At 40.1% G+C, this 13,442-nt stretch overlaps 1 protein-coding gene across 6 annotated transcripts in view; it reads right to left on the reverse strand.

Moving 5' to 3' along the window:
• Positions 1 to 13,442, reverse strand: part of P4HA1 (prolyl 4-hydroxylase subunit alpha 1) — a 69,377-nt gene that overhangs the window by 18,211 nt on the left and 37,724 nt on the right. For all 6 annotated transcript variants that reach the window (XM_063435330.1, XM_063435329.1, XM_063435328.1 and 3 more), the window contains exons 2-6: positions 4,911 to 5,004; positions 4,163 to 4,259; positions 2,791 to 2,942; positions 2,084 to 2,221; positions 1,604 to 1,843 (exon numbers count right to left, since the gene is read on the reverse strand). In XM_063435330.1, coding sequence (XP_063291400.1) covers positions 1,604 to 1,843; positions 2,084 to 2,221; positions 2,791 to 2,942; positions 4,163 to 4,259; positions 4,911 to 4,986 — 703 coding nt within the window. In that variant the 5' untranslated portion in view covers positions 4,987 to 5,004. The remainder of the gene's footprint in view (positions 1 to 1,603; positions 1,844 to 2,083; positions 2,222 to 2,790; positions 2,943 to 4,162; positions 4,260 to 4,910; positions 5,005 to 13,442) is intronic.

A 13,442-nucleotide genomic window follows, 5' to 3' on the forward strand; every position in this document is an offset into this window, starting at 1 on the left:
TTTTTATCTCGGTTCTTTTTTTCCCTCTGTATCTCATATGTACCTGTGTTACTAAGCAGATTTGCTTTGGTTTTGACTCAATATGGTACTGTGTATTTTCTTTTATTTTTTTTACTGTATTCTAAAAAAGTATGCTTGTACATATTAGGCATTGCTATTTGTACATTTTTTACAAACTGCTTTGTCTATAAAGAAAAAAAAAATAGTTTTCTGATACGCAAACAAGTAACCATTTTGAGTATACACCCTCAAAGCAAATATAATACATAATGCATTGTTTGCAAAGCACAATGAGTATGAGCAAACAAACACACAAGGATTAACATGTTTCAAAGCATGCCATTTTCCGGATTCTGGCTAACACTCAAAGAAAAAAAATTCAACAGTTCTAGTCTATCAAGCTACGCATATCTTTTGTTTGCAGAGTTTGATCCCAACATCACAATAGCAGTATATGCAAAAGTGTACTGGGCATTTAATGAGAATTCTACTTCCTTAGCTGTAATTTTCTTTACATATCATCTGAAAAGGGCAAAAAATAAACTAATGGAACATATGCCATATAGAAATAAAAAAAAAAATAGTTCTGTTAATGGCCCCCTGATGCACAAGAGATATAGAACATAATGGGACATCATGCGACATATTAAAGTGCATGGTAAAATATAAAGGATTTTATTAAATACTGGAATTAGTTTTCTGATTGATAGATATTCACATGCCAGCCTTTCTCCATTGAAATACCAGCAGAGAGGAGAATCAAAAACAATGCTCCCAGTAACCAGTCTATGGTTTTGACTAATGGTAGTATGATCCTTAAGAGAAGCACTCAAGACGAGGGTTCAGATTTCATGAATTATGACCACTATCTAGATGCTTTCAGTTCAAAGCACCAGTCTGTGCCAATCCATATATCAATGATAAAAGAAAAGGATGACAAGAGGTAAAGAAAAGGCTAGTGCAGGCATGTATACTTGAGCCCTGCCCCTAGAGGGACTAATACTGAATCCAAAAAACATGCAAAAACAGCACAGAAGCGTTTAGTGTAAAGTACTGTCTGGGACTTCTCTCAAACATCAAAAACCTACAAAATTAAGGGGATGAATCATAATTATGTCTGTTCATGTAACACAAATTCTGAGTCAGCATTTTGCTTAACAAAACCACATTGTGTTTGGCCACAGAATGGTCTAAAACCTATGTGAAACAAGGCTGATCAAGAACGATTTATTTACTCGATATCACCTCAAATGCAAAAGCTACCATAAGGTACTGAATACCAATGTCTGATGTAAAAACATAAAAAATAAACAAACAGAAAAAACTATTTATAAACCAAAGAAAAGCAAGGAGGCGGGTGTAGACAGGCTTCACTATGTCCGGTGGGAAAAAAATAAACACCACTCAAGGTACTCCCCAGGTTTTAAAAATGTTGTAATTTATGCAATTTTTAACTGCTACATTTTTATACAAAATTTAAACCAATAACCTTAAAAATAATTAAACTACATTGTTACTGAGACTGTATGAATAAGGTCTATCAAATGCAGGCTTGCAGATCTCATCCCAGCAAAAGATATTCCGTTATATATTGACCTCATACCTAAAAATAAGAGTCTCTTTGTCAGCATGAGAGCTTTGTCCAGGTCCCCTTGTTGATATACTGCATAGCTAAGGTAATCTAGAACCAAGACTTTGTCAATAGAAGATTCTTCTCCATCATCCAGCTGCTTCAGAGCCTGCTCCATCCATAGCTCAGTATGGTAATAATCTGCATCCGTGTAGGCAACTTTACCCAAATCAAAACAGTCTTCGGCTGTTAATGAGGCTTTTTGCTTTACACCTATGGATGATGAATGGTTGATATTAAAAGTAATATTCTAAAAGCGGAATGTTACGAACAGTACTTTAGACAATAGGAAAAAACAAACAAAAAGACCTTCCACTCCCCCCACTCAAATCTATGGATTGCTGTATTGATTTATTGCCGTGTTATGAAAAACAAAGAATACAAATCTTGAACAGAGGGGTCATTACTATGACGTTTTCTGGACAGTAAAATAATCAATAAAGCTTGAATTACCTGGAAGGTTACCACTTGAGAACGTGTCTGGGGTGAGGTTGTAGGTGTCCTGCAAACGAAGCAAGGCTTTAGCTGCACCCGTCTGGTCTTCATCATTAGGGAAATACTGTCGCTGGATAGTCAAATTGGAAATGAATCCTGTGAAGACAGCATGAGATTATTACAATGCACATTTTTTGCCAACATGAGCACTTCAATATCATACATACATATCTGTATTTCTATTTCAAAATCACCCCGTTAACATGTCTTCAAAGGACACAGCAGCATTCCACAACTTCACTTGTTAAGCACACTAGAAATCAAGGGATGCTGCCTGAAATAATGTCAAGCCATATATAAATATATGAAAGGTGGAAATAGTGATCTTAAAGACAAGTGTTTGCTTTTAAACTCTGCATTTGCTGGAGATTATAACCCATGATGTACTGATTAAATGTATGTTTATGCTACAAAATTTTCCACCCACTACTTTTGTGTATTTTATGTTCACTTTAATAGACATTGTAGAATACACAAAATGTCTTACTACAGGAACATGGACGGCAGGTGGGATGGACAAAAACCTTGGGTATATTTTGTCCATCCTATTCTTTTAAAACATTTTTGTCAGCCTGACTAGTTTGAAACAAACCATGTTGGTTTTACCTTGAAAATTGACTAGGAATATGAAAAAGGATAAAGCGTTTATGCTAATTAGTAAATACCATCAGACATGTCCTTAAGAACCAGGTTTTCTAGTTCCAACCACTCTGTGTTGAGTCGCTTCATGAGCTTAAAAGCATTGACAGGGTGTCCCAAGAACCCCTCTGGATCTTTTGTAGCGGTTTCGGTCACTTGATCCAATTTCTCTGCCCATCTGCAAGTTATAAAATACAATATGATAACTAGCTCATAAGAACTAATGGGAAAACTATAAAAAAAAAAATCAAACCAGCTGTTTGGTTCAACACACTGCAGAAATGTGTGCATGCAGGCACAGATCTTTAAAACAGGAAATTGGCAACAGATGGCACATTTTATTTTCCCATTTTAATGAAAGCAGATACACCTGTGATGGTTGCACAACACTTGGCACACAATAGGAGCGGTGTTTAAAAAAGGGAATGCCATTATTTGCCATAAGAATGAAACCAACAGAAAAGATGCAAAACATGCATCACTTAGAAAGATATTATGACAATGATACTATAGAATAAAACTATACGAAGTCATTAAGGAAAGATGGTATTTAATTTTTTTGGAAAGACTTTAAAGGGGAATAGTCACTTTTCTGAAAATAACCCAGGTTACAGGTGGTTTTAATTATTCTATTCAACTTTGGTAATTGCCGTTCTACAACATTTGGGGATCTACCCCTACTATAAGCCTATAAATGCCAAATAAAGTCTTCCTGGTCATTTCTGCAAGTTGCGAGGTGGGGCCTTCATTGTTTGGAGATGCTCTTACCCAGTTGTCTAACCATCACTATTTGGCGCTTATCAAAGTCACTTAGATTTTTTTCATTTGACCATTTTTCCTTCTTCCAACACATGCAATTCAAGAACTGACTGTTCACTTTACAGGTGCAATTGTAACCATATAATCAGTGTTATAATGTTGTGGCTGATCAGAATATATATATCGACTAATAATGGATATAATATAGGATTGTCTTATTTAATGAAGAGGCTGGATACATGTGCACAATAATTTAATACCTTTGATCTAGCAACTGTGACTCCACACTTATCAACTGATTTGTGATCAGTTTAGAACTGCATGATAGAAGAAACATTTGCTTTTTAATGAACCATAATCAATCATGTTATGCTAAGCAAGTCTGGGTGCTTGGCGTGTTTCTTAACATAGCCTTGCACTGTAAACATTACAGTTTCTCTAAAACTGCAATGATTTACATTGCAGGGTTAAGGGGACAGGAACACTGCACGCAGACCACTTCGTTGAGATGAAGTGCTCTGAGTGCCCCTAACGTCCCTCTAATTACCTTATTTTGATTTCTCCAATTATTACAAAATAAAAATGAATTATGAAAGTTGCATGGATATTCACAAATTTACAGCAAAAATGTTCACTTACTGCTTGATTTTTGTCAGTTTTAGCTCTTCTGCCATAATATAATCCTTCAGTGATGTTACAAGGTCTTTCTCTGTGTTTAACAAGTCTGTCATGTGCCCTGGAATTCAAGTAAACAGAAGGAAGGAAAAAATAAAAAGTTTTGTATAATTTACCAAATAAAGCAAACAGTGACAATTATCTATAGGACACATTACAAATTTAAAGGAACACTAGCCTCCCAATGATTCCCTACGATAATCTCAATGATCTCAGCCAAAGAGGTAGAGAGGCACAAAATGAAATAAGATATGTTTTTTAATGGTGGCAATGAGGGCCTGGTATCCTAAACACCCCGAGATTGCCATGGTAAGTGACTGATTTCACAGCTCAAGGGAAAAGAAGAAAGTGTAGGAGTTTGAAGGTTGGACGTCATGTTACAGTGGGTTGTGTAGGCGGTTGAGTCAAACCAAAATGTGCTACTATATTTATCCCCTACCAAAACCAAAATGTGCTACTATATTTATCCCCTACCAAAACCAAAATGTGCTACTATATTTATCCCCTACCAAAACCAAAATGTGCTACTATATTTATCCCCTACCAAAACCAAAATGTGCTACTATATTTATCCCCTACCAAAACCAAAATGTGCTACTATATTTATCCCCTACCAAAACCAAAATGTGCTACTATATTTATCCCCTACCAAAACCAAAATGTGCTACTATATTTATCCCCTACCAAAACCACATTCTAAGATGGGACATACCAATTGATGTGAAGAAGTCTGTGTGTGCAGAACATAAGGAAAGTAGTCCCAGGAGCAGCAAGACAAGGAACTTCATGGTGAATAAAGTGCAAATCTGAAAAACAATACATTATTTTTATTTTAAAGTACAAAAACTTGTCTTATGTGTTTTATATACATTAAAAAAAAAGAAAAAGAAAGTATTAAGTTAATAGAAGCCACTGACAGCCCATTCAGCCAGAGAGGAGTTGTCAGGTACAAACTGGAGAGTTTCCAACTGTTAGTTGAATTCTTATAGGTGGTTGAGTATTACAGAAAAAAAGAAAAAATACATATACATGTCAAAAGGCAACAGACAAATATGGTTTCTTAATCTTTCTCCCTCATAGTAGCCAGACAGATATTTTAAACTCTGCTACAATAAATAAAAAAAACATTTATCCACCCCACAGGCTTACGGTATTCAAGAGAGAGTAAAATTGGCTTATTTACAAGAATGCCTACACACTCAAGATTCCAAGAGGTATGCAAAATAATCATGTTGTCCAGATGATACTCAAATAGCTTTTTTTTGGAAATATCAGAACAATTATAATAAAAATAATAAAAATAACAGTTCCTTCAAATCCATTGTAAGCTGACCAACGTAAAAGGAAAAATCATACAGGACCTCATTGACCTCAATTACTCGGTGTGGCATCCCACAATGCCTAGCATGAGGCCACAAGCAGGAAATGGTGAATAATACACACTCTGGATTAGGAGAGGAAATTGATGAATCCATCTTGGAAGCCTGAGTTTTGTAATTATTACACCGAAGCCAACAAAAAGCTGAAAGCTAGACTATAAATAGCAATTAACTGAGTTGTGTGCATGTGGCACGGTGGAGAAGGAGAACCAAAAGTATACAGTTGTGGCAAGTTTACATTTAAACACATTGCAATTTTCAGTAGTTGCTGCAATACATTTTTTTTTTTTTTTACATATAATATATAGAAAGATTAAACCTATCAGAGTTAGCATTCAGAGAATCTGTTCAAGAACACCAATGCCCGAGTGGTAAGCAGAGTTGCAGGACACACTTGTTTTAAAGTGGAATGATCACTTCAAATTACACAATTGAATAAAATATTTGAAATGTAAAGAGACACCAAACAACTTTAACTAAATGAAGGGTTTTTGGTGTATATATCCTCTACATCTCCCCTGGCTGTATCCCCCACAGCTCTTTTTCAGAACTGTATTGAGTTTTTTAAGAATGGTGCTTCGATATACCTTTTGTTATGGTGCCCGAAGTCCCTGGCGCCAGCTTACTTTCAGGGCTTAAACAGTTATGGGCCACATTTGTAAAACAAGCAGCCAAGATAGGGGTGTGCACCTCTACCATTAATTTTTAGCCCTCAAAAAAATATATCTACTAAACATAAGGGATAAGTAAACAGAGTATTGAAAAGCTGCAGAAATGACAGTTACCAGAAATCAGAAAGGGATATATACCAGTGTAAACCCTACAAGTTTATTTAAAAAAAAAAATTAAAATAAAAAATAAATCTAACAAACCCAAACCTCACCCCCTAAAATATACACGCCTCATGGAAATAAAAATTGTGAAGACTGTAAATAAATTTGCTGTAGTAATAAAACTAGATAGATGCCCTATATTGCACCAGTTGCCTACTACTGCATTACATACTTTCTTGTATTTGATTCCCATAATGTTAATATTGTACAAGAGAGGGAATAAAAAGAGAAAAAAAATAAAATTAAAAAAAATAAAAAATACTTCTGCCAACTAATGTTTCTGAAATTAAAGGTACAAATTAGCAGGAATGTACTTATTCCTATATACATTGAGTTTGATCGAAATATGTCTGTCTCACAAAATCCACAAACATTTGTCAACCTTTGGGCTATACATTTTTCTTTTTCTCTGATCTACGGATTTATTCCTGCACACAGATTACCCTCAGCAACCAAGTCCAACATTTTGCAACATATTCTGCCTTCGAATACGATTTATTCCTTCATACTGCACTCTGCAATGTGCTCTCTGAAAAAGAAAGTGCGGCTCAGGCACCTAGATTCAGTTAAATTTGCATTGACATACTATATGTGCCCCTGTAGAGAGAGGAGGGGGGGGGGGAATTATAACAGACTTTACAGTCTTCACAAGTACAGGTAAGTAGAATTATTCTTTTTATAAATCACTGTGTTCATTGAGTTAAGAGGCAGCCAGTTCCTTGGAAAGATCCCTGGAACACATTTAGCAAAACCGCTGCCAAACCTCACTGTTTGTTAAGCTGGACTCAGACCAAATCATTTTATTTGCACCATGAAATACATAAAAGCCATAAAAATTTCAAGATTTCCAAATATTTAGTGAATCTGAAGATGGATTTGCTACCAGCGATGAATACATTACATAAATGCCATCTTCTCTGCCACCATGGACTAATCCATACCAAATATCTTCTCAATAGGAATACCCAGTGCATTTATTTTTTATTAAAAACCACATAAAAGGCAGGCAAGGACGCCCAAATTTAGGCTACAATGAAACTTGTGTTCTATTTGGGGGGTGCTTTTCAAATACATTTTGGCACAGATAATAGAGAGTCGTCTGACACCTACTGTCAAATTAGGCAGAACAAAGTAAACTGATTAAACATGAACACAGTCATACCATCTTTGTTTTTAAATAAAAAAAAATTTAAATGAACACTACAGTGTTAGGAATACAAACACATAGTGTTTGGTTAACTACATAGACTGCCAAACTCCAGAGATGAACTGAAGTGTGGAGACAATGAATGCAGGTCCTGCAAAGATTGCACAACCTTGTTCAGGAAGTCCTTTTAGTGGCTGTCTGGGTAACAGACACTCAAAGTGGACTTAAACAGCAGTGTAAATACTGCCTTTTCTCTGAAAAGGCTGCATTTACTTGCACAGACAGTTTATATGCCCCTTAACATTGAGTTGTAGTGATTGTGGTGACTATAGTGTCCCTTTAACCCCTTTAACAAACTTCTGGAATAAAAGGGAATCATGACATGTCACACATGTCATGTGTCCTTAAGGGGTCAGAAAATAACGCCCCACTATCTTTAAAGGATTATGCCAAGCATGACCACTGCAGTGAGTTAAAGTGTTCATGGTGCCTGAAGTCTGTAAGTGCAGCCACCACATATGGGAGTTTAATTTTATATTCGCTTTGGGTGGAAATGTATTAAGCAAATGTACCAGTTATGTTGTTTAGTATAGTACATTAGACAAATAGTACAGTCAAGTTTAATAAAAAAAGAAAAAAAATTGTGGACTAAAAACATTTATATTGTTATTGGTCCTAAGAACACCAATGGAATTCAGTTCTTTTATCAACTATTTTATGATATAGTTATTGCTGGGGAGAAATTTCTGTTTAGTATCTTGGTTCAAAATTATGTGTTTCAGAGTTTTTGTTTTTTTTCCTGTTTGTTTTGTGGGATTTCTTTTTTATGACTGCTGTTGAGTAAACCGACTGTAATGGTTCTATTGTCAGCATCCCCCTGGCACCTTCTCCTGGTTATGTGCATTTGAATTCTATCCTTCTTTAGCTATCATTCACTGACTGAGAACATCAGCTGACAAGCTTAGACCAGGAATCCAGGTACCGGTCCAAACCTGGTCTAAATTGCTATTGTTAATGCAGAAGTGCAGCATCCCCATTGGCAACATGGACCAGGAGAAGCCAGCCCATGGGCATCTGGGGTTCCTCTGTGCCACAACATACAATTGACAAATAACCATGGGACAGCCTCATGGGCAAGCAGCGATTGTTGGGATTAGAGTGACTCTTTAATTTGTATTGCAGGCTGATTTAAAGCACAAGAGAGTTGCAAGGTTGTGTGCGTGGGTTGAGAGCGAGAAATGTGATCTGATTTGCGAGTCTTCTGAGTGAGTCAGAAGAGCTGGCAAAACCAGTAGCAAATAACTTTGTTTCTCTGCAATGTGAACAGTTCACCTTGAATTTGATGGTCTTTTGTGTGCAGCAGGGATATTGTTCTGTCTTTCAATGCAGCTTGTGTGTGTCTAATATGAGCTGGTGTGGTCTACATTGTCTCCTTAAAGGGACACTATAGGCACCCAGTGCTTTCCTATGGGGAAACCTAATGCGCGCATGGCATTCGTCGAGCAAGCACATTAGCACCCGCTCATCGCGGGACGTCAGTGGCGGCAGAGCCGCTGAGATCAGATAAGCAATTCCTGGCACTATAGTATCCTTTTAAGTAGACAAATTCTATTTGTATCTACATCTATTCTAGACTATAGCTAGTTTCAGAATATTATAAAATAAAACAATTAGGTTGCGCCACAATTGTTTAAATGATATGTTAAAAAAATGTGAAAGTATTATTACATTTTTTTTTACTTACAGTAAAAAGCCAATCAAATGTTTACAGTCTAAAATATAAGATATACAAATTAGTAGAAAGTCAAATTTTGAGGTATAGAGATGATAAGGCTTAGTAGACCTTGTTGTTACTTTGTGGAAGTCTTGAGATAGCAGTTTCTCTTGATCCAGTTAAAACAGAAGGCAAAAGAAAAAACTAAAATGGTATAGCATGTCACCGGCACATGATGGGAAATATGTAATCCGTAGTGGTCCTACTCACCTATTTTAGAGCTAGTACAAGCTCAGGTGTAACTAACATTCAGTGGCGTTGATCCCCCACTAGTAGGATATAGGTGATGGTATTATTGGAATGTTACTCAGGGTCAAGATGTCCCAGCAAGAACAAATAAAAGCCCAGCCCAGAGGGAGTTGGACCCTAAGGGGGAAGGGGGCATCCTCATGGCACTATAGTGCCACGACAACAAGTTTTTTTCCTGGCTCTATAATGGTCCTTTAAGTTTTTTTTTTTGCCGCCCACATAAACTTAAATGGACACTATAGTCACCCGAACAACTTCAGCTTAATGAGGTTGTTCAGGTGAGTGCTACAGCTACCCGGAGCCTTTTTCTTGTAAGCACTGTATTTTCTGAGAAAATGCAGTGTTTACATTGAAAGCTTGGAACACCTCTTGTTGCAGTCAGACGGCCACCAGAGGGACTTCCGAGTTCAGAGGCCCTAAAAAGGCCTCTCGTCCGATGCATTCTGGGTGAATGCATCAGACGGGCTATCAGCACACAAAGCACTGTGAACGCGCTTTGTGTGCTGATAGCCTGTCAGCACTGCTGACAGCCCGAACCCACAGGGACGCTTACTGTCCACAATAGTGGTTGAAGGGGGAGACCTACTCTCCTTCCCCCCCCCCCCCGCTGTGCGGCGGGTGGGGACCCTAAAATTATCAATGAGGGGGGGACCTTTTGTCCCCCCCGGCCCCCACCCCTGAGCGGTGGGTGGGGGCCCTAAAATTATCGATAAGGGTGGGACCTACTGTCCCCCCCCCAGCCCCCACCCCTGTGCGGCGGGTGGGGGCCCTAAAATTATCAATAAGGGGGGGACCAACTGTCCCCCACCCCTGTGCGGAGGGTGGGGGCCCTAAAATTATCAATGAGGGGGGGACCTACTGACCCCCCCCGGCCCCCACCCCTGAGCGGCGGGTGGGGGCCCTAAAATTATCGATAAGGGGGGGGGACCTATTGTCCCCCCCCTGCCCCCACCCCTGAGCGGTGGGTGGGGGCCCTAAATACAAAGGGGGGGGACCCTAGTTAACCCTCCCCACCCAAAAAAAAAAAAAAAAATGATCTCCCTACCTACCCCCCTCACCCTAAAAATAATGAGGGGGGGGGGAACATTAACTAAAAACCTGTAAAAAAAATAAAAATAAAAAAAATAAAAAAAAATTACCATTCGATGTTTTCTTTCTTCTAAAATCTTCTTTCTTCAGCCCCAAAAAAGGCCAAATAAAAATCCATAATAACCGACGCAATAAAAAAAAAACGAGCGCAAAAAATCCATCCAATCACAGTGCTCTGTGTCATTTTACAAGCGTGGGAAAATTCCAAAGAACTTTCCCACGCTTGTAAAATGACAAAGAGCACTCTGATTGGCTTAAACCCACCAATCAGAGTGTTCTTAGCCTAATTGCAGGGCGGGGCAAGGCTTTATAAGCCTTCCCCCACCCTGCGGAGCTCAGTCTGCGCGGAGCCCTCCATGGGTGAAGATGGATTATTTTTTTTGCGCTCTTTTTTTTTTTTTTTTTTTATTGCGTTGGTTATTATGGATTTTTATTTGGCCTTTTTTGGGGCTGAAGAAAGAAGATTTTAGAAGAAAGAAAACATCGAATGGTAATTTTTTTTTATATATATATTTTTTTTTTTACAGGTTTTTAGTTAATGTTAACCCCCCCTCATTATTTTTAGGGTGAGGGGGGTAGGTAGGGAGATCATTTTTTTGGGGGGGGGGGGGAAGGGTTAACTAGGGTCCCCCCCTTTGTATTTAGGGCCCCCACCCACCGCTCAGGGGTGGGGGCCGGGGGGGGGGACAGTAGGTCACCCCCCTTATTGATCATTTTAGGGCCCCCACCCACCGCTCAGGGGTGGGGGCTAGGGGGGACAAAAGATCCCCCCGTTATTGATAATTTTAGGGCCCCCACCCGCCGGGAGGGGGTGGGGGCCGGGAGGGGGACAATAGGTCCCCCACCTTATCGATAATTTTAGGGCCCCCACCCGCCGCTCAGGGGTGGGGGCCGGGGGGGGGGGGACAGTAGGTCCCCCCCCTCATTGATAATTTTAGGGCCCCCACCCGCCGCTCAGGGGTGGGGACAGTAGGTCCCCCCCCTCATTGATAATTTTAGGGCCCCCACCCGCCGCACAGGGGTGGGGGCCGGGACAGTAGGTCCCCCCCTCATTGATAATTTTAGGGCCCCCACCCGCCGCACAGGGGTGGGGGCCGGTAGGTCCCCCCCCTCGTTGATAATTTTAGGGCCCCCACCCGCCGCACAGGGGTGGGGGCCGGGGGGGGGACAGTAGGTCCCCCCCCCCATTGATAATTTTAGGGCCTCCACCCGCCGCACAGGGGTGGGGGCCGGGGGGGGACAGTAGGTCCCCCCCCTTATTGATAATTTTAGAAAGCGAGCTGAGCTGTCAGTCAGACAGCTCAGCTCGCGAACGCGCATTCCGCGCACATGCGCGGTAAAGCGCTCAGGTTCTTCATAGGGCGGCATTCAATGCCGCTCTATGAAGAACGCGATTGGTGCAGTGCGAAGCCGCGCAAGCGCACCACATCGCGAAGACGCTTCTCTGTGAGAAGCGTCCTATTGGGCCCCGCGATTTCGTCATTTGGACGAAAAAGGGGGCGCGGCCTAGCGGGGAGCTCGGCGCTGGAACGGAGGTAAGTTTTTAATATAAAAACACCTCGAAATTTTTTTTTAATGAATGAAAGTACATATAAAAGCAAGAAGGAAGGCTGGGGGACCTGTCTTTCTTGCTTTTATATGGTGACTATAGAGTCCCTTTAAACCTTGTTTATTTGGCCCGTGCTAGACTTTGAGTTTGACATGCTTGCGCTAGTGCCTGTCAGAAGAGCCACTAAAGACAACTTCAATAGAAAAGTAAAACTCTGGCATTTCTATCCGATCTCCAAAATGCCATCTGATTGGTGCAGCACAGTGTTTTGCCACATATCTGCATTGGATTGGCTAAGATCATATCTCACGATGATCTCAGTCAAGGAGTCGTAGCTTTTCAGTGGAGATCGGGATTAAAGGCAACTAAAATACCGTTTTACTTCACTGCAGGTGGGGGCTGGTCACCTAAAACCCATCATGGCATTCAAGTGTTGGGAATACACATGTATAGCTAACGCTATAGAGTTCCTGGAAGCAAAACACAGAACCTAAGATAAGATTACAGTATGCAAGTAGGAAGTTCTTGTTATGTCTGTGACGGATCATGTCCCTGGAATGTAATCCTTTTGTTTCATTCTCCTATTTGTTCGGGACATTGTATTCTCCTTCATTTTTTAAATTTCATTCCCTTACTGAACAACTAGACCACCCGTATGCGGAGTGTGCCACCCATCAACTCCGGTCACCTCATAGACGTTCTAAGCGGTCGGCTGGGTGGCCATCTTTAGCCGCGAACACACAGAGCAGTGTTTGGTCGTCGAATGCATGGAACCCAAATTATACACTCGACAGGGTGAACACAGCTAGATCATCCCTTCCATCGACGATCCGCTAAATATATGGGAATTGAAAGGTGTTCGGTGGGAGCAAGCTCCCGAATGAGAGAAACTGAACCTACTCACTCCACCTTATAATGACAGAGAGGCTGACATGACGACATGTTCAGGAGGGTATGTTTATCTATTAAGATGTTGCAAGCATCTAATTTAATTTTATAAACTCGGCTATACATTATTGTAATGGATTTTATATACCGTATATACTCGAGTATAAGTCGAGTTTATCGGCACATTTTTTGTGCTGAAAAGCCCCAACTCGACTTATACTCGAGTCAATGTCTGTATTATGGCAAGGGGCTGTGTAGGAGGGGGGCTGGCTGGAAGCATTTACTTTCCTCTCCTGCAGCTCCTGTTTTTTTTTAAATTTTTTTTTTTTAATTTTA

Source organism: Pelobates fuscus, chromosome 10, assembly GCF_036172605.1.
Source record: "Pelobates fuscus isolate aPelFus1 chromosome 10, aPelFus1.pri, whole genome shotgun sequence".
NCBI classification, from domain to species: Eukaryota; Metazoa; Chordata; class Amphibia; order Anura; family Pelobatidae; genus Pelobates; species Pelobates fuscus.